Source organism: Choloepus didactylus, chromosome 3, assembly GCF_015220235.1.
Source record: "Choloepus didactylus isolate mChoDid1 chromosome 3, mChoDid1.pri, whole genome shotgun sequence".
NCBI lineage: Eukaryota > Metazoa > Chordata > Mammalia > Pilosa > Megalonychidae > Choloepus > Choloepus didactylus.
The window spans coordinates 124180648-124203270 of record NC_051309.1 but is presented as its reverse complement, the minus strand read 5'-3'; the positions used below and the strand labels follow the sequence as shown (position 1 = coordinate 124203270).

At 36.1% G+C, this 22623-nt stretch overlaps 1 protein-coding gene across 9 annotated transcripts in view; it reads left to right on the top strand.

Moving 5' to 3' along the window:
* Positions 1–915: 915 nt before the first annotated feature.
* Positions 916–22623, top strand: part of CAMK2D (calcium/calmodulin dependent protein kinase II delta) — a 320046-nt gene continuing 298338 nt past the window's right edge. For all 9 annotated transcript variants that reach the window (XM_037830526.1, XM_037830524.1, XM_037830530.1 and 6 more), the window contains exons 1-2: positions 916–1114; positions 2674–2768. In XM_037830526.1, the coding sequence (XP_037686454.1) occupies positions 1050–1114; positions 2674–2768 (160 nt within the window). In that variant the 5' untranslated portion in view covers positions 916–1049. The remainder of the gene's footprint in view (positions 1115–2673; positions 2769–22623) is intronic.

Here is a 22623-nt window from a genome sequence, read left to right as displayed (position 1 = left end):
GTTCACGAGTTGCCCCGCATTCTTCCGCATTCTGCTAAATTTAGTCCCAGATTTGGGCAGGAGCCTTTTTGCGGGTTTAAGTGGGTAATTTTGACGTCTGGCCTCATTCACCTAAGCCCTCTCGGGGCTTCTCCCCGCACATCCTCCTACACCCACTTGGACTCTTCCCTAGACTGGCGTGTGCGTGTGGGAGACCAAGGCAAGGAGGAAGGGAGGGAGAGAGATCCACGAAGGGAGAGGGTTGGAGTCACTAGAGGGAGGTGTAGGACCAGCGAGGAGGGGGCTTCGCGAGGGAAGGGTACTGGCGGGCGGCGGGCGCGTCGGGAGGAGGCGCCGGAGGAGGAGGCGGGGGCCTGGGGACGGCAGAAGAGGTTTAGCCTGAGCCGAGCGCTCTTTCTCTCCCGGCGCAGTCTCCAAACCGCGCGGGTTCATTTGGGAGCGCGAGGACGCCGAAGTGCCGGGCCCAGCCAGTGCCGCCCCTGCCCACCGGAGGGAAGCCGGCTCCCGGCGCGCGCGCTCCGCCGAGTCCCCGCGCGCTCCGCGCCTGCGGTTGCTGACAGCTGCAGCTGGGCTCAAGCTGTCCGCTACGCGCTCCGCGGCCTCGGTCCCTCGCACTCCTCCCCCGCCCCTTGGGGTTCCCTCCCTTCCACCTCTATCCTTCCTGTCGCTGGTGCGGATCCTTTCGCAACTACTCGTCTCTCGCCCCGTGCCCGGCTGTTTTTTCATTTCCCGGCCCCTCCTCTTGAATACTTTGCCCCCTGCATTTGGGGAGAGGGACTGGGAAGGGCGGGTGGGGCATCTAAAGAAGAAGGAAAAGAGGCCCGGAGGAGGAGGCGGACAGTAAGGAGGAGACCCCACGCCACCCTTTCTGGTCATCTCTCCTCCCACCCCGCCCCTTCGCACACTCCCTCCTGGGCGAGCTACTTTCGGACGAGAAAAGTGAGGACAGCCCTGGGTGACAGCGTTGCGGGGCCAGTTCCAGGCAAGCCGCGCGACTACTCGCTTCTCGTCCGCCGCGCTCCCAGCCAGGGGCACAGCCCGGACCGAGGATGGCTTCGACGACAACCTGCACTAGGTTCACGGACGAGTATCAGCTTTTCGAGGAGCTCGGAAAGTAAGCGCCTTTGCCTGGCATTTGCACTTCCCCTTTCCAGCAGAGGGCGGGTGGCGTTGCCCCTGACCCATCGGCCTCCGGAATGGGGCGAGGGAGTTCGGGAGACCAAGGGAGAGTGAAGGGGTTGGTGGTTTATCAGCTCTGGTAAAGGTGCTGCCTTAGGACGGGACTGGGGCAAGTAAGGGGAAAGACCCCCACCCCGGCTGTGGCCCTTTCTGATAATCCGTAGCCCACCTTCTCCCGGTCCCCTATCTCTCACAGAGAGCCTTAGTGAATTTACGACCTCTGCAGTTGTAGCTGTCATCCTGTGTGTGTGTGTGTGTGTAGGAAACAAGAAACCATGTAAAATGCACCATAGATCACGTTTTGTGTAAATAGAGATGCCTCGGGGTTAGCCGGCGTGTCGGCCATATAATCAGCAGACAGATGAAAACTCACTGCCACAGACGGTGCCATGTTTATTGATGCCGAAAGTTCAACTTGTCGTAGAGTCTATTTTGTATCCAGTAGTTCTGTCCAGGAAAAGGGCCATCCAACGGAACCCATCCCTTGCCCCATATCATCAATTATTCTTGGCACTAGATTGCTCGCATATTGTCATCCTTCCTAGCATATACTTGGCATCTTCTCATTCTCTGGGACAATTTATTTATACAGGCAACGGAAAAGCCCTCCATAGATCCCGAGAGCGCTTCCCAAGGGGAGCCGAACATTGTAAAAAACGACCTCCTACACCCGTTGGCAGAACTGCTTGGAGATGTTAAGGAACGGGACAGGAGACCTATCCAGGACCCGTACAAAGAGACCTAGGAGCTCAGCCCTGAATATTGATTTATGTAGCAGCAAATCCAAACCCAGTTCCTCTCTCGCTAGTTTCAGCTATTACTTATGAAAGGGGGGCGTTTATGTTTATGCTGCTGCCTTATACCGTTGAATTAAAGGACGTTCAAGTATCTTAAATGTAATGAGAATCATGTCCTTATATATTGTCTGCTGTGGAAACATGGAGACTATGTCGGAAGAGCAGCTTAATTCAAATATCTCCCCTCCCCCAGCCCCAAAGAGAACAGTGAAATAACCATACCAGCATTTGTTAAACCGTACAAATGGACTCAAGATTTATATTTTAATGAAAATAATGGCCATATTTACTTACTTGGAGCCACATTAATTTTTTCCCTACCAAAATAAATAGGCAGCAGATTTTTGCTGCTCCTGCTCAGCTCTGCTCTTTGCAGGGTTTTCTCGGAGCATTTGGTGCTGAGTGTGAAGTGTAAAATGTTTTCGGATTTCATGTGCAAACAAGAGCCGTTATAATTGGCAGTTTCTTTCATTTTGTTGATTAATAATGTGTGTTCTCAGTTAAATAAAATTTGCTTTTATTCTCCAACATTGAAAAAGATCTGGGTTTCCAGGCAGAATTGTTCTTTTCCTGGACATTACTGTAGTGCACTGATATTTGATAATGCATTGAAATCAATACAGATGCTTAGGTTGTAATTTTTTAATAGAGGATCAGAGCTGATTATATTGATGACTTGCTAATTATTGGTTTTCAGGGGGGCATTCTCAGTGGTGAGAAGATGTATGAAAATTCCTACTGGCCAAGAATATGCTGCCAAAATTATCAACACCAAAAAGCTTTCTGCTAGGGGTGGGTATTTTCAACCACATATATATGTAAATTTTCTGTTTGTCATGTTGATCCTTGGATCTCTTTTATGTAAAAATGTCATGTAGTTATAATTGAATTGTAGACTTAGATATATTACATTTTGAGATTGTTTCCTTCTTGCGTGATTCTTGGTTTGTACAGTTTAAATGTAAATGAAGAAATATAGTTGCTATTTAATATATTGTTTTTAAAATTCTATCTGTCCTATGAGCAGTAGCATAAATAACTATATTTTAAAGCAAGTAAATGTCACTAAGTGTATTTTGCCTTCAGCTCCAGTGTGAAATAACTTTCAGAATGACTTGGAATGGATAAATATAAGTCGTACAACTGCCATAATTCCCTTTTACTTTTCAGAGGAAAAGCAGGTGATAGTTCAGTTGAATCATATATTCAATTGTGGTTACACCTGAACTTAATTTACCAAGGCATATTTAACAGTACCAGCTTTGGGAGGAAACATTTATGTTTGCTATATTTTAGGAAGTTTGGCTTGATTTTAAGGTTTCTGTGTGCAGTTCAGACCTTTATTTGGTCTCCTGCCTTGACTTCTCTCAGATCATGTAATGTGTTTTGCTCAGCCACTTTATGGCCACAGAGATAATTCATTCTTATAACATAGCTGTTTACATCAGTAAAAAACTTGGAAGGCCCTCACTGTGATTGTTTTGTTTTGTCGAAGTCCAGCAAAAGCACTTATACTCAATTAGTTATTCTGATTATTGTGAGCAAATGCCTAAGGTATTTCCATGGGAATTTATGGTTTTATGAAATTAAAATTTGCAAAATACAGTAGTGTAAACCCATCTCAATGACCTGGTTTATTTTAGGTAATGAGAAGAAATTCTTTTAGGGTTCATTTTTCTCATTTTGTGTCTTCAAAAACTGCTTCTTTCTTGTTGGTACCCTTGCCTTTGATCTCTGCTGTGACTGGTTTTTCTCTATTTGTTGCACATTCTGCTTTCAACATGTATTTTAGTTTTAGATTGGCATTTCATTTTACTCATTTGAATGGGATCTTGTTGTAATGTTTTTGACCTCATTTTAATATGACTCTGAGGAAGATTATATGCTAAAATAACCAGCACCATAGAATCATGGCATAGGAACAAATGCTAATTTTATTATGTTCAACTATGCTTCACTCTTCATGTCTACTTCACATGTAGGTTTTAACATGAAAAGGTGTTGGTAAACGGTAAATACTGTTTCCATTTAAAAAAAAAAAAGAGAAAGAAAAGAAGAATGAAAATGTGTAAGTCATTTTCTTTCAGTGGTTATAGGACTTCTTCCTGTGTGCTAGGTACTTTTTTTTTTTTTATTAGAGCAGTTGTAGATTTACAGAAAAATCATTCAGGAAGTACAGAGGTTCCATTTATCCCTCCTCAGTAGTTTTCCCTGTTAATAACATTTTGCATTAATGTGGTACCTTTGTTAAAATTGATGAAACAACATTATAATTATTCTAGTAACTGTAGCCCATAGATAACATTAGGGTTCACTTTTTTGTGTGTTGTACAGTTATATGGTTTTCTTTTTTTAAATTTTTCTTCTGGTGCTAGGTGCTTTTGGCAAAGGTGGGGTATCAGTTCTTTTGGGGATGTCACAATACTTTTCCCAAATGTTTCACTGGCTTTAAATTTCTTTCAAAACATATCATTTGTGAACTTCACTTTTACTAATTTCATTTCCTGAATTAGAAGTCATCCCTCTTCATACACCCAAATTGATACTCCTCCCTACATCAGAATGGCAAGTACCCTGCCCCTGCTTACATACATTTTACTCTTCTGCTTCCAGTATATAGAAAATAAATCTTCCCTTGGATAATGGAATTCTTTCTTCTTGCCATTGTGCCACTGTTCCTCACCTGCTCATATTTTGCTTCAAAGGGTGATCTACATCTAAAGCCTTCTAATCCCTTCTGTATTTAATGATTCTGATTAATTGAACTACACATAGGAAAAGTAGCTAGGGTGAAGAGTTAGAAGGCATTCTTTTCTTCCTCTGCAGTTTTCTTTCTTTGTGACTTGGGGCAAGTTTCTTAACTTACGCTATGTTAACTTACCAAAGAGTGTGGTGGTGAATAATATAATTGGCACTGGGATCAGATGTCTTGGGCGTGAATTTTGATTCCCCTACCTATTAGTTCTGTGATCGTGGGCAGTTTGTCTGTGTTCTCTGAGCCTCAGTTTTCTCATCTTAAAATGTGGTAATAATATAATCCTTTATATGATACTGTAAGGAGTGAATGAGTTAATACAGTCTAGAACAGTGCCTGCTACATAGTATGCTCTCACTAATTGTTGGCTGCTATTATTATCTGATAGGGTTGTTGTAAGGATCAAATATGATTATGTGAAGGAACTTGAAAATTTAAATCCAGTGGCAGTTTTGGTTTAGCTGTGAGAGAATGTGATTTGAATCTTGACTCTAATACTTTATATATAAAGTTGGTTTAAATTTTTCTGGGTGTCAGATTCTTCAATAAAATGGGGAAACAATACCTGTCTCATGGAGCTGTTTTGATGGAATTTTATGAAAATCACTTCTTAAATTGCAAAGTGCTGTGTCAATTTCAACTATTACTGCTGTTCACCTGTAAACCTTTACAGTACTTTTTCTTCAAAATGCTCATCAACTTTATAAAATAATCATCACACCAATTAGAGTTGGTTATAGAATATTTGTACCTTGGAAATGGTACATTTATTTTATCTATACCCATATTAAGTTATGAACTCCTGAAAGAAAAATATTGTGCTTTCATTTTTTAATGACATAGGAAAGGCACAGTACAGAGTGACAGAGATCAAATGTGGTTATTAAATGGTTTATAAAGGAGTTAAGTACCGAGTTTACTTCAAAGAACAAGTAAATATTGGAAGTAAAGAAGTCTCCAAAGTAATATAGTAAGAGCATATGCTTTAAAATTTGAATTCTTTTTAAAAAAACACTCTTTTCAGAATATAATGAGCTAAGGAAACTGCTGAAAATTAAAAAAAAAAATGGGTATATTCAAAGGGAAATATAGACTGACATGCAAAATTGCTTGCTTATATTTTCTAAAGTAGTGATGTTTTTGGCTGCATATAGCAGTTTCTATGAAACGTGATTTGTTTTGTACAAATTCTTGTTTCTTGTATTATTTGAAATGCCATGCCTTTTTAAATCCAAGCCTTAAGTCTATTTATTTTAAAGACCAGACAGGCCCTCCAACTCAAATAATGTTCTTGAAATGTAACATTACAACTGAATAAGAAAGGGCCATTGTCAATAAATCTGAGACCATGAGGGAATTGCCAGAAATTTGGCTTCATTCCTGCACAAATTTGCACATCCAACTATACTGTCACCCAGACCTAGATTTTAGTGGATGTCCAGCAGACTGTTTTAGTTACATTTCCTCTCAGCTGTCAGTCACTCACACATCGTGTTTGGGAGGTTCAGAGTCTATTGAAGAATTACTTTCCTTTTTGTTAACGTGCATATACAGAGAATTGAGCAGGTATATAAGTACACTCATCATACATAATTTGGCCTCTTTTTAAAACAAAAAAATAGTATAGAAACATCTCTAAAATATCTGATATTTTATATGTAATTCCGTCTTCTAAAAAGTTGTTTCTTGTTACATAGGAATAGAAAGTATGCTTAGTAAATGGTGAATAGTTATGTAATTTTTTATTCCTATATTCTCTATAAGAATTTGAAATTATATCATTTTGATCCCAAACAATTAGGTTAGTACTTAACAAATGATAATTTGCTCTGTTGTTTTGATGTTATGTCTAATTGACATGTTTCAAATTCAAGCTGTTGTCAGATTATACATAAAGTCCACGAAGGGCCATGATTGCAGTTCACAATCACGTACACTTATGGTTATGAAGACAGATGTCTTCAGAGATTGTACATGTGATTTATTTTACATTTTTAAGCCTCCCTGCAGTAAATTATTTCATATGTTTTTAATAACTTCTTGGGTTTCATCTTGATCATTAGAAACCACTTATTATTATATAGTCTGATATGCCATAAGTCAAATTGTTTTTGTAAAACGTAATAAATTGCAATATAAGCTTGAAATAATATATGCTATTACAAATATATTTGACATGTTCCATTGCTAAAGGAAAACTTCACGTGTAATGAGTTCAATTAAACTAATTTTTAAACTTCATATTTTGAAATACTTTAAAACTTATAGGACTGTTACAAAACTAATACTAACTTCATACAGAGAACTTCAGCATACTCCAATCCCCCCAGATACCCAAATCCACCAGTTTTAACATTTTGCCACATTTGTCAAATCATTCTAGCTATTCACCCATCATTCTTTCTTTTTTCCTTCCTTCTTTTCCTATCTTTCTTTATTGTTCCTTCCTTCCTTCCCTCCTTCCCTCTCATTCTTCCTCCCTCCCTCCCTCCTTCCTTCCTTCTTTTCATCCATCCATCGATCCATCCATCCATCTGTGTATCTTTCTGATGTCTGTCTGCCTGACCGTCTATTTATCAATCCATTTTCTGAACACTTGAGTGTAGGTTATATACATTATGCTCCTTGAACCCTTAATCCTGCCATGTACTTTTCCTAAGAACAAGATATCCTCGTATGTATTCACCTGAAGTGCAGTTATCAAGTTCAAGAAATTTAGCATTGATATAAAGCTTACAGTCTCTGTTCCATTTTTTTCTTATGTTTCAATGTCTTTTGAGCTTTCTCTCCCTTGTTTGTTCCCATCCAGGAACATGTATTGCCTTTAATTGTCATTGTCTCTTTAGTTGCTCTTTCTTCTTTTTCCCTTTCTTTATTTTTTAATTAAGGGTACATATATACAACACAAACTTTCCCATCTCAGCCATTCCCAAGCATACCATTCAGTGGGATTAATCGCATTCACTATGCTGTAGTACGCTCAGCATCTTTCATTACTGACACTTCCCCATCTCCCCAAATGGAAACTCTATACCCACTTTGCGTTAACTCCCATTCCTCCTGCAGTTAGATTGTTTTGATTCTTTGTTTTACTGTCTTTGTTAATTTCAAATTTGGTTATATTAATATAACATGAATCAGAACTTTATAATACTACTTGACGCATGTACACAAAATTAGGTGTCAGCTACAAAATCTGAATGTTTCATGTTTGTTTCTTAGTCTTTTTTCTATCCTAATAGGATGTCAAAAACGAATCTAATTCTTGCTGGGGCTTTTTTTTTTTTTTTGCAGTCCACGCAGACAAGAAATCACTGTAATTCCTCATCTTCATGGTTACTTGTCTTGAATTTGAAGTAGAACTGAGACTATGTAGATGAGTTAGGTTTTTCTGATTATTGCTAATGATTTGGCAATATGGATCTAATTGGACAAATTAATATTAATTTCTGAAAGTTTCTTGGTTAGAACAATGTTTTGAGAAAAAATAGTAAATCATCTTTATTTCTTTACATAGGATCTCCGTAGCTCTTCAATTATTGGGCCCCAAAGTGGCATATATCATCCTTACTATTGGGTGTTTTTTATTAATGTTTAGTAGATTTACATTCTTTCACAGGCCTAGATATTAGACATTTATTTTCCTCTTTTTGTGAATTGAAATATTGGTGTGCTAGTTAAGAGATAAAAATAAAAAAAATTATATCCACATTTCCAGGAAATAATAAAAATCTTTTCTGTATTCCAGAATCTTTAAATAAGCAACACCTAATTATGGTTGTCAGGTACCTCAATGTGATATTAATAACAGTTATCAATCTCTACCTGGTTGATCATGTGATAGGAACTGGACATCTCAGAACCTTGATTATATAGCTAAATCAATACTTTCAATTTCCATTAAAATACTGAATAAAGTTGATGGAAATATTACAATTTGGTAGTTAATCACCTTTTCGTGAGTCATTTTAAGGCCAGTAATCATGAATTACCATAAAGCACATACTGGGATTATCTTGGACATTTAACTTCATTTGTTAACTAAAAAATGTTTAATTTTTCTTGGGCCAATTCTGAGGCAGATTTCTAGTATCTCTAGGGCTGGGTTAGTAATTTTTTAGCATCTGTCCCTCTCCATTTATTAGGGTATAGTGTGTATATTGTTTTTACAAATCATTGGCAATCAATTAACGATTGTTTATGTAGAAGGCTGTGATTTTAGTTGCTTTGTGATATATTAGATGGAGTATTAGCATACTTTAATATATTAAATGGGGTATTAGTATACACTAAAATATAATACCTTTTTAGTAGTAATTTATACTGTATGTTACTTTATAGATTACTAAGCCATTCACATTTGTGTCCTTATTTTATATGTTTATTTAATAAACACTCATCCAGTGATTCCAGTGGGCAGAGTGTTAGGAAAAATGATATCTAAACAAATAGACATAATAGAAGACAGAAAGGAGTTTAAGTCTCTCATGAATATCTGGATTTTCAAAGGAGGGAGAGATTATTTCTGCCTTGATGAAGGAAGGTTTTGCTGTAGTATTTTTTTTTATTATTAAACCATTAAACCATAATGTAGGTGGGGCTGAAGTACCAAAAATAAATAAATAAATAAATAGACTCTAACTAAATAATTCCTGGGGAGTGTTCAAAATAGTTTAAATATCAGATTATAACTAAAATGTTAGTTTATTCATATGGTAAATTTGTTGCATCAATCCATATAAAGTTATTTTTCAAATAAACTAATTTTAATGAAGTATGAAATTTTTTATATGACAAGAGTCTTAGGATTCCAGGAGGGGCTATATACTAATACTTCTTAAGGCGAATTCATAGACCGTTCATCTACCATGACCTGTTTTTTTTTCTCTAGAACTGGGAAACTGGTAGATTTGGAGGGCAGAGAGGACAGCTTTAGGTTTGTTTTTGCTTTTATATAGCATAACTATTGTCTTTAATTCTACACAGTGATAGAATAACAGCATCGTTTACTTTTTAGTTGGGTGAATTCTTTTTCTGGTATTGCAATCTCCTTTCCTATTTAGAACATTTTTATTACTATAAAGATCAGTAAAGCCATCTTCATTAATAATAACAATAACAATAATTATGATATAATGGGAATGTTAATATCCATTGTTTAAAGAATGCCTTCGAAGATACCAAAGACACTTTAAAATTTTATTAAATCCACACTGCAGTCTTACAGATAGTCAGTATCTCCATTCTAAAAAAGAAGAAACTGATGGTCTTGTATAAGGCATCACAATTAGTAGTTGTACTGTCCAGAATTTCAACCCACTTTTCTCTGCCTCTGAAGTCTAGCTCCTTCTACTGTCGTACCCTGCTAATTGCTGTTCCAGAGAATTTGTCTTAAACCTTTCTATATTATCTAAATGTTTTCTTATTTTTCTCCCAAACTTCAGGGCCTGTCATGATAAGACCTATGCCTTATGCATGTTTATATTCTAAATGCAATGTGTGGAATTGAGTGTTTCTTTGGGAAATTACATTTAGGGTTCTAACTTGAGACAGAGGACAGTGTTTTAATTGCTGTAATAGCATAAAGATAAATTGAAATTTCACATAACCCCTTTTGCTAATTTCTGGAAGGAAAATAGCATAGTGAAAGTCTTATTACGATGCTAGGAAAATGATTATGGACAAGTTCAGTTTTTTCATAAATTTGACTGACTGATTAAAAATATCTCACTATGTAATGAGTTCCTAGGATTACTTCTTCTAAATGATTCACTTGTAACCTCAAAGAAGAACAGTACTTTTACCAAAGCCCAGGGAACCATACTCAGAAGGCTATTCTACTCCTGAAGCTCATTTTGATGGACTAGAGGAGAATAGAAGACAAATTTTTCTTGCTTTGTTCCTTCTTGGACAATTTGTTGTATGTGTCAAATTCATACAGAAATGTGACAGTTGAAAGAAAAATGTAAAATTGTCAAGTATTGTACTTGCTGGAAAAATAAATCTTAGGTACAACAAGTAGTATAAAGTTATACAGATAGTATTATTATGATATAATTACCTATAATTAATGGATTTCCTGAGATTTTCTCCTTTTTTCCTGAGTTAGAGTCCATAGGGACTTAAGTAATTTTATTACCTAAAATTTGATATGTGTAATATATATGTATAACATATTTAATTATAAAACTTATAATCAAATAAGCATCCAATAATCTGTCACTTGACTTAGTAAATAGAACGTTCCCTCTACTTTCAAAGCTAGCTGTATGCTCTTTGCTGATCCCCATTTCTTGCTTCTCTGCAAGAGTTAATCATTCCCTAACTTTTTTAGGAGAGAAATTGTTTTTATTTCCTCATTATACTGGGATTTTTGATTAACTGGTTGATCTCCATTGACCAATCACTTAGCAACGGAAAATCTGTAGGTACTCAGTATCTAAGTAAATTATATTTTATATTTTGTATTTTGTAATCTGTTTTGTATATATGTAAGTTCATGGAATAATTTGCCTTAATTCTTTTATGTTGCTATATAATTTTACCCTTTCCTTTGAAATCTAGGGAAGGCTTAAATTATTTGGATTTTTTTTAGTAACAGGAAATTTTTTGGGGGAAGAAGAACTTGCCTTTTTGAAGAACATTGGAAATAAAGCAAAAGTAAATTATAGGAAACTATCTTATTAAATTAGAAAAATAAGGAAAAATTATTGAATTTTTATTCCGTCTTTAAAGAGACATTATGGAGAGTTGAGTTATGCCACATTAGTGTTTAAGTTAAAATTTGATATTTTGGTGAGGAAATATGTGATATTTAGAGGCTATGCTCTGGAAAAATTAAATACCTCTGCTGAGGTGTATTTATCAGCAACATTACCCCAAACTCTGCATGTCCTCAGTGAATTCACCAACTAACCCCCTTCTGTGAGTGGCACCATAATTTTCCCAGGGCTTCAAGCTTCCTTGATTCTTTTCTTTCCCTTACTGTGTTTTAACACCATTCCCATCTCTTTCTTTTTTTATCCTCCTAATTTGAGCTCCTTTTTTTTTTTTTTCTTGTTTAGATTATTTTAAATAGTTTCCTAAAGAGGTCTTCCATGAAAAAGTTTGCCGTATTTTTTGTTCATGTAATCAGTTCCCACACATTAGGGTCTTTTCAGAACTTTCGGTGCTAGGCATCTTGATAAGTTCTAGGGATGCTGAGGATACTGATAGGCATACAGATAGAGATTCTGTCTTCAAGTATTTCATGGTCTGTTAGTGCGACTGACAGCCTGGTAATACACAGTATTGTTTGTAAGGGCTGTAATAATGGAGTGCACAGGGCCCTCAAAAAGCAGGCAGATGCTGGCTTGGGGAGGCTGGTTTCAGGGAAGAGTGCCTGAAAAATTTAACACTTGAAATTGTGTTTTGAATGACAAGTTAAGTGAACATAGAGGAGAAAGGAGAAATGGGTGTCCAGGCAAAGTTAGCAGCATGTTCAAAGAATGGGAGAACATTCCAGGTCTACCCTCCAGATGGAATGAGTACACCCAGAACTGCTGATCTTCTCTTCTCAAGTCGCAGTTCAGGTGCTGCCTCCACCATGGGGTTGTTTCTAATTTCCTCTCTGCCCCTCCTTCCCTTCTTTAGCCAGAAGTGACTTATGTCTTGTTCTTTGACTAGCTGTTTTACGTCTCTTTTGGTGCTTGTCACATTTCTCTCCTTTCTTATCCTTTTATTGAAATATATGGCAGGAAATTGGAGACTTCACAATTCTCTGTCTTTACAATGCTAATATTTTATTTTTTAGAAAATGTTTATTATTATCTTAAAAGGACTTCAATCTTTTTTTTTTAAATGGTGCCTTAAAGGCTGAAAGTATGATGGCTAAAGTGATTTAGAAATCATTTTTCACATGAACATTTTGGGGCCATTTCGTGGAAACTCTATCTATGATAAATTTTTTATTATTTTAATAAGCAAATTATGTGTGCTTTGATCATACATGTATTAATATTTGTTAGGTACAGACAGAATTGTACACCTTGGATATATGTCTGAAAAAAATTTTAAGTACTTATTACCAGTTTGTCTACATACATTTAAAAAGTAGCATAAAAATGTTTATATGTATATATTCCAATTACAGAAAGTGGGGAAAATATAGAAAAATAGAAAGGAGGATTATATTCATAGTTCAGTTCCCCCACACAATCACTGTTAACGTTTTGCCATTTTTCTTTATGGTTCTCTGTCACAATACTATACTAAAATACAGAATTTTGAGTCCTGTTTTTTAAAGTTTAATATTAAAAAAATTCCCCATGTTATTATGAATCCTTTGAATTGTTAATAGCTGAACTATACTTCACTGAGTGACTAGGAACACCAGTTAATCATTTTAGTATCATTAGTTTTTAAATTTTCTCTTGGCAACTGACATATCAGTAAACATTGTTCTGTAAAACATTTTCATAATTCTGATTATTTTCTTAGGAAATATTCATAGAAGATTGTTAGTGGGTTAGATGATTGATTATCAGAATTTTTGATGTGTTGTCACATTGCTTCCCTCAAGTTTTGTACCTACCTTTCCACTAGTGACATTTAAGTATGCTAGCCAGAATGAATTTTGAGCGGCATAATTCTAAGTTTCAATTTCAATTTCAATTTAACAAGTGCTTGTTCACCGTGTTCCAGACCCCTCTGCTCAGTATGCTAAACAAGGCTACAAAGATAAGGTCCTTCCTCTCAAGGTAAATATATGTGGAGTATATGAAGTTTATTGCCATACATGTTGATAAGTGTCACAATAGAAGTGTTTACTGGGTACTGAGGTACAAGGAGATAACTGTTGGATTGGTGAAAGGGAAGGGAAGACTTCTTGGACAAACTGACATCTGAACTGGGTTTTGGAAATAACTGGTTTTGAACTTAGAGATGAATAACAAAGGAAAAATTTAATAGGATATTATGAAAAAAAAATTTGTGTGAGCAAGAAAACTGGGAAGTGCTAATAAAGAGTGAACTTGAGAGTAGATAAGGAACATGTTCTAACCCTAGGTGAGTGATTTATCATGTATAGAGTTCCATGAAAGTATGCAAAAACCAATGAAAAAGAGACAGAAATTTTTTCTTCCAGTGAATCATTAAGTGTGGCATCATCTGCTGAAAATTATTAAATAAGGTGCATTGTGGGATTTTATGACACTGAATCATTAGGGATGTATAATTGGTAAGAGAGGAATAAGCAATAGCTAACTTCTTATCAATGTCACGCGTTTTATTTAGCTTTGGAGAATACGAAAACAAAATTGAATGACTATCCTCCTGAAATAAAGGATGGGGGATAGAACCTTTTTGTTTTTATCTATCAATATTATAAAAGTGCCCTAGAGAATCCTGTTTGTATTTAGAAACAGGAAAAGCTAAATAGTCTGGTTAACAATTTTAAAGAATGTCACAGGTTCTGTCATTTCAAAACCAAAAGTAAGTAGGGTGTCCAGAAATGGTATTGACATTATTCACTGTCTGAATGCCCAGTGCTTAGAATAATGCCTGGCACTATTCACTGATATTTGTTGAATAAAAGAATAAATAAATGATTCCAAATTATATCATCATGTGATTAATGGATGCACATTCAGAAGCACAGAACTTTTTAATAGTAAGATTTGAATATGCTTACCCAGCTATTGCCTTTTTTCTTTTCTTTCTTTTTTTTTTTTTTTTGAGAAAAGCTCAAAATTGTTCTCTCAGATTAATTCTGTGATGTAATTTATAATTCCACACAAGCTGGTGGTTGGAAAACAGCCACTTCTTTATTTTTATCACTTAAATAATGGGAAAACCTTTCATTCACTTGAAAAACAATTTCATTTTAAATATTTAACCTCCCTAGGCTCAGCCATGCCATTACTTTTCCTTTTTTTAAAAGGATCTTAGCAGCTATAGAAAATTTTAATATGTAAGATCTCTCCAGTTTTATTAGTGTTAAGGACTGCATAACTTGTATTTTAACAGGGAAAGAAAAGAAAATTGCTTTGCTCAACAACTTATTGACAGTAGAAATTTTTGGAATTGAGATAGGAGCTTTGGGAGTAGAGCAGGGAGCCTTCTATTGACACTAAAAGCAGTGATTCAAAGGTGGTATTGTCATTAGAAAGCAGGTTGGGAAAAATCCTAATTCCAGACCACAAGCAGAATTTCAGGGTCAAATAGCTCTCCTGTTTTCTGAATTTAGATCTAATTTCAGACCATTTTCATTCTATTAGAATGTGGAGAGAAAAAAAGAATAGCAGTTAAGCTTTTTGCTACCTCTAAATAGGATTGAGGCCTCCTTTTCTCTAACATTTACCTAATTTGGAAATTATTTTTTGGAAAAACCATTCCTTGTGTTATATTCCCTCTCTGCTTCCTATATACCTGTACGATCAGGGAGAACAAAATTTAATTGGTAATCTTAATTAAATCTGTTTGAAAGAAAAAAGTACATGGAATGTCTTATATTGACAGACAGAATCAATTACTTGATTAACTATAGCACTGTATCCTCCATTTAGTGCTGATAATCATGACAGTTGTAATTTGCCAGTGACATAATAAAGAGAGGGTGCTAAAGGATGAGCAAGGATACCCAAAGGATCACTGAGGTTAGTGTTTCTTTTCAAATTATAATGATTTTAAAAATCATTGAGTCCCACTATACTCCTTTTGTGTATGTCTGGGATATTCAGATATTTCTGTGCCTGCTGCTGTAAGGCCTGTCATCACCCGGTGGCATGTTGTAGCTGTTTCACAGTGCACATCACATTTCTTCCCAGTCCAGGGAATGGAGGGGGTAGCATTTCCCAGCTGAAATATCAGGGATTTAGAGAAACAGGAGTGAATTAACTGGTTTAGGATTTGGTTTGGTCTGTGGGTCAGTAACAGTGTTCTCTCTTTAAAAACTCCTGTTTTATCCTTGAGAAAATAAACTATCTCATTTTTCATCTGTAATTATGCACCTTTGAAAACTTAACATTTAATAGGAATATGGCAGCCAATACCTACTGTTGATATGGAAAAAAGAAGCAAAATTGAGCACCTTATCTAAAACATAGTAGAAGAGAACCATCTGTAGCATTTTCATCCCAAGTATGCTTTGGGGGCTTGAAGATTAACAAATATGGCCAGTTAAGACAAAACATAGCCTTGTTTGGAGAATAATAGACACATAATTAACAGTAGAAGAGATAAAGATCAATACCAGAAGAAAGAGAATTCAGCGTGCCTTGTGATGACATTTAGCTGTGGAATCAAGATAGGTAATTTGAAAGAGGTGTAAGTTAAGATGGATAGAAGGAAGGGAGAAGGACAAAGACATGGGGGTGCAGGAAATCACGTTCTGTTCAGGGAAGAACCCAAAGTGCTCAAGTGGGTAAACAATAGAAAATCTGCATGGGAAATCAGGAAAAAAAGTTTAAAAACGTGTCAGTGTCTTTTATGGCCAGGCTGAGAATGTCCTAAATGTAGTGAAGACACGTTAAAGAGGGCTTCTAGCACATTACTTGGCAACAGTGAATAAATGGGATGAATTGGTACACTGTGTGAGAGATACTGAGATTCTGTAACCTTAAGCGATATAAGGGATAAGGGGGGATGAGGACACAAGGCTGACTGGAGGTTTCAAGGTTAGCCCTAGAAAGAATTATAATTTTCAAGTAACAAATTGAGAAATCAGGATCAGAAACTGATTTTGATGAGAGGAAGTGATGAATTGACATGCTGCCTTTGACATGCAAGTGGTATATTCAGGTTGAAGTTTGAAAAGGCCACCGAAAATTGGGTTTGGTCATTGAGAATGGCCTCAGGAGACAGTGAATATGCTGTACATATATGGTTTAAGAGCACTGACTCTGAAATCGGATTGCCAGGGTTCCAGACCTGACTCAATTCCTTCGTATTCCTGTGACCTTGAACAAACTTCCTGACCTCTGCATCTTTGGTTTCCTTATTTATCTGTTAATGTTTGTGATTCACTAGCATAAAGATGGTATTAAAAGCTATGCTTAATGGGTAAGATCACAAGGTACAGAGTGTGGAAAGGAAAGAGGGCCTAGGAGAGTGGCGTGGGGAAATACCCCCATTTTAATAAATGAAAGGAGGAATTACAGCAAGTTGAAGAGAAATGGAAGATATGTCAGAAATATAGGAGGGGAACTGGGATGATACAGCGCTTTGAAATCCAAGGGAGGGAAATTTTGCACAGGTGGGGATGGTTAGTAATGCTAAATATTATAGAGAAGTAGAGAGAAATAAAGACCAACAAAAGGCCTTGATTTTCCATATGGCAGAATTTCAGTAGTGTTTGGGAAGAGATCTTGAGGATTGGGCTAATGTCTTTTTCATCTTTTCATCCTTGGAACCTAGCACGTTGCTTAAAATATAATAGGTGTTTAATAAATATTTGCCAAATGGATAAAAAAATAAAAGAATGAAAGAATATGTCTTGGGATTAAGGAATAAATGGAGATACCATGTGAAAACTTGCTTGTTTAAGAAGTTAGGGAAAAAATTAGAGAGAGACGCACGCCAAGAGTAATTCCAGGGATTAGTCAGATCAGGGGAATTAACTTTGGGGATAAATAAGACTGAATCTCATTTGTTGGAAGAGGGAAAAGAATCAGTAAGAAAGAGAAGGATAATGCAAGGAAGGAGAATAACATTTATGTGGAGGAGGATTGAGATGAATGGGATCAAGGGGTTTAGTATGGGGAAGAAGACATTCTTCCTCAGAGGGGGCAGCAGGAATGTGAGAAGAGAGAGGAAAGTTACAGTGTGGCTGAAAATAAGGGAAATAAAAGTGGAGTTGAGAGTTTGGAAAGAACAGATTTGGGATTGTCTTTGGTAATTGTAGAAAGGAGTTAACCAAAAGCATTGTGCAGTGGAGATAGATAGCAGCCCGAATTATTAGCAAGGTACAGCTAACTAACTCGGCCTTGAATCTTGCCCCAAAGTGTGCAGAGAAGAAACCTAGGGCTTGGTAAAATAAGACTACAGGGATTCTGGCATTTTTTAAAGACTTTAGGTAAAAGGTATTTATTTTTTAACATTAATTTCTTTTAAGTCATACAGCTAGTGAGTAAGAATAGAGCTAGAATTTAAACCCAAGCCTAGGTAACAGCAAAGCCCTTGCTATTTTCGTTACATTATGTTCTTTCAAGGGTGCATTTAGCAAGAGAGAGTGGTTGGGGAAGCAGTTAGAAAGCAGAAACTTGGAAGGAAAAGTTCATTCTCCAGGAGTGGAAATGCCCAGAATGATACCATTTTGGTACGCGTCGTAGCAGATTTCTTTTTCTGCCTGAAAGAGAAGCCTAGTAAATCTTCAGTTCACCATCTAAATTTGTTTTCTCCTTTATTTCTATTCAATTTTGTTCAATTTCTCTGCATAAACAAGACTCTGGCGGCAGCCTTTGATGATTCAGGGTGGTATATAATCTTAAAAAGGAAAGCACTGTTTATGGAGAAAAATTATTGCAGATCAGGAATAAATAATAATAAAAAAAGACAAGCTGGTTCATTCTGGATGCTCTAATATCAAACTTTAATAAGGTTATCACCATTAAAGATTTTTATTTCTAAATACTCTATTTCATATGCTTTGCTTACATAGCTCTGGTTTATTGACTCTGATTATAGGGGCACTTTTGGTTTGTCAACTTTTTCTAATAGCATTAGCAATGGATAATTTTTTTAAAAAGTCTATCCTTTTTAATTTATATATCTCAAGTTGACTATAAAGTTTTTTTTTTTTGCCAACAATTTGTTTGCTCCCCGAGAAAAGCAATGATTCCATGCATTGTTACTGAAGTAGATGTGATCAGAGTGTGTTAGGTTTTTCTCTCTTTACTTAAAAATTTGTTTTCACTTTCTTATTCTTTTTTATCCCCTTTGCTATTATACTGATGTTTAATATTTGTTTGCTCCTACTTTTTTCTCACTACCTTATTTATCACAAGCAAAACAATGTCTTGAGTTCAGACTTCTAAGTTCTAGAAAAGAAGATATCTTCTTTACACCTTCCCTAATTATTAGGTTTTATTTAATAAGCAGAAATTTGAGATATTTTATGCCGAATATGTTTTAGTCTCAGCTTTGTCTCTCCAGTCCCCAAGGGATCTCATATCTTATATTATCCCCATTTTATCATTGTTCATTCATTCCCTCATTTCCTCAACAAATTTGATTGAGCAGCTACTATGTACAGGCACAGTTCTTCAATCAAAGCAAGCAAAGCAGACATGCAACTGGCCTTTAGTTGGGGTGAAAGAGGGGGAAATATTCATTTGGATAGATAGTTCTATGCAGTTCAATGAAGAAAATGAAACTGGCCTATGGGTTAGATAGTGACCTCAGAGTTTACTTTAGATAGGCCTCTCTGAGAATGTAGCCTTGGAGCTGAGATATTAACACGAGAAGATATAAAACCATAAGAAAATATGAGGGAAGAACAATCCAGGCTGAAAGTCCAAGGTGGCAATGAACCTGCACAGGAGTAGAAAGTAAGTCAATGTGGCTGCAGTGCAATTAGCAAGGGAGAGAGAGGTACTCAGATGCTGGGGAGGGGTAGGCAGGGGACAGATTAAGTAGAGCTTTTTAGGCGATGCTAAAGAATTTGGATCTTATTTTAAATAGAATGGGAAGCTATGTTGAGTATGTGGAGCAGTGAAGTGATACGATCAGATTTTGTTTTAACAAATATCTCTTTGGCTGTCATATGGAAATAAATTGTAAGGAAGTGAATGTAAAAGCAAGAAGACCAGTTAGGAGATCTTGCAGGACATTGGAGACATGAAGGTGGCAGTAAAAATAGTGAGAAGGAGGTACTTTGGAGGAAAAAAATAGGGGATTTAGGACGGAAAGGTTATGGGGTGTGAAGGAATGTGTTAAGATTTATGGTCACATCAGCTGTCAAATGATGGTGCTGTTAACTGAGATGGGGAAAAGTGGAGTAGAATCAGATTTGGCGTAAGTAATCAGAAGTTTGGGTTTGGATATGTTAAGGGTTAAATTCATTACCACAAGAGAAACCCCTTACCAGTTAGCAGTCTCTCTCCATTCCTGTCTACCTCCCCTCCTCCCCCCTCCCAACTACAGGCACTATTTCTCTCTATTGATTTGCCTATTTTGGAAATTTCGTATAAATGGAATCGTATAATATGTGGTATTTTGTGACTGGCTTCTTTCACTTTGCATAATGTTTTCAAATTCACCCGTGATGTAGTATGTGTTGGTACTTCATCCTTTTTTATTGTTGAATGATAATCTATTGTATGGATAGACCATATTTTGTTTACCTTCCATCGACTGATGGGCATTTGAGTTGTTTTCCACTTTTGGGCTGTGATGGATAATGCTGCTATGAACATTTGTGACCAAGTTTTTGCATGCACATAAGCTTTCTTTTCTCTTGGATGTATATCTAGGAGTGGAAGAACTACCATATAAAACATTTACAGACCATCTTGTATAATATTCAGATCTAGTTTAGTGAGCACTGTCAGACAACTGAGTATAGTGATTCCTCAGATAGGAATTTATTGTTTCATCTCATTTAATTTTTCTTCTTCACAATAATGATTTTCAAAGAAAATACTTTGATTACTCACTTATTCCTGTGGGTCTGTAATATGTAAAAGCTACTATTTATAATTTCTTTTTATAGCAAGTTAGAAACTTTAGTTTCTAACATCAGCAAGATGACCTTAGGCAAATTGCTTAACTTCTTTCAGTTTGACAAATCCTAATTTAGGGTTGTGAGAAATAATCAGGGAACCTGCAGGCGCATTGTCTTAGATTCATATATTCCATGTGACTATGGCTTCCCAGATGGAGAGAATAAATTGTAAATATGTGGTTCTAGGCCTTGTCCAAATTCATTGTACCAAATCTGATCTCTCCTCCCCACTTTCCCACTGCACGTTCTTATTTATTAGAGAGTTGGAGGTTTTGGTTTGGATCTGTTTCCAATTTTATCTATTATTATAAAGAAATTTGGATTTTGAAGATAAATATTTGTAACTAGATGGCATAAAATTATTGCTGAAGACTTATAAAAATGTTATTCTTTAAATATAAGAGAGTGAAGGATAGATGCAATTGGCAAAGCTTTTCAGGAGTTCTGTTTAAAAAGCAAATATGATCATTAAATTGAACATAAGAATGGGCAAAAGAGAGAAGAAAGAAAAAGACAAGTAAATTGTAATTTTTTATAATTTTGATTTCTTTATTGTACATAGGGATAAATGGGGTCATTTTATCCCCAAGATACTTTTATTATTTTATAAACTGCTTACCTTGAATATTCTACTACAAGAATAGAGTCATTGCAATATACATCATGATGCAAATTTATTTACCTGAAGGGATAAATGGACTTCTTCATAATATGCATATTCAGCATTTTGATGGAGTTTGCCAATTCTAAACTCTCATTTGCATTTTGACTCTTTTAGTGATTGGTGACATGATTTAATAAATCGAGAGGAGCCAGAGGGATATTTTTGCCTATTCTTTTTTTTTTTTAACTCTTAGTTTTGCAATGTATAGTTTTTCTTTTCCCTTTGGTCTGATTTCCATAATTACTGTTCATTTGACTATTTTTATCATGTTAAGTTTTATATGAATGAAAGGCCTATATTTTTATGTTTTCAAATCTAAAATGCTGTGTACTGTTGTTGAAAAAATGTTGGTTTATTGAGTACTACGTTGCAGCGATGAGCAATGTTATCAGAGTCTCAAACTCTCAAGGTACCTGCACACTTTCATTAAGCTTTAGCAGATACTATTTGGTAAAGATTTAAAAATGGGGTACATTCCAGTGCATTACATGCTTATTTGTTTCACTTTTTTTAAAATAATAAAACAAACTGAAACTTTGATTAAATTCAACTGGATTAACTTTTTTAGTAAATTACCATTCTAAACCAGTATCTTCTAAATGTTAAAATATATTAAAGTATGATATGCACAGTTTTAGTTTCTGGAATTAACCTACGTGAAGAGGTTAGGGTTTAATAGGTTTCCTTGTGCCAGTTTGGATATATTAATGTCCCCCCAAAAAGCCGTATTCTTTAATGCAGCCTTGTGGGGAAGACTGATTAGTCTGTTGATTAGGGTGGAACGTCTGGTTGAATTATTTCCATGGAGGTATGGACCCCACCCATTCAGGGTGAGTCTTAGTTAGATCACTGGAGTTCTTAAAAGAGAGCTCACACAGAAAGCAGAGAAGACAAAACACCCCAAGAGATGCTTTCTGACCCATAGAGATGTTTAGAGATGCAGACAGAAGGACATTTGGAGTTGCTAAGCCAAGAGAAACCCAGAGACATTTTGGAGAAAGTCATTCTGAAACACAATCCAGGAGCTAATGACCAGCAGACACCAGCCATGTGCCTTCCCAGATGACAGAGGTGTTTCAGATGCCATCAGCCATTCTTCAGTTTAGGTATCCTCTTGTTGATGCCTTAGTTTGGATACTTTTATGGCCTTAGGACTGTAAACTTGTAACTGAATAAATCCCTTTATAAAAGCCAAACCTGGTATTTTGCATAATGGCAGCATTAGCAAACCAGAACAACACTCAATGTCAAACACTAGATACAATAAAACTGTTTTTAAAAATATACTAGTATTGATGATAGATAAAATAAAACATCCAAACTTAAGACTCATTGGTGCCCCAGAATGGGAAGAGAAGGGTAAAGGTCTAGAAAGAGTATTCAAAGAAATTGCTGGGGAAAACTTCCCCAACCTTCTACACAATATAAATACACAAAGCATAAATGCCCAGCGAACTTCAAATAGAATAAATCCAAATAAACCCACTCCAAGACATTTTCTGATCAGACTCTCAAATACTGAAGAGAA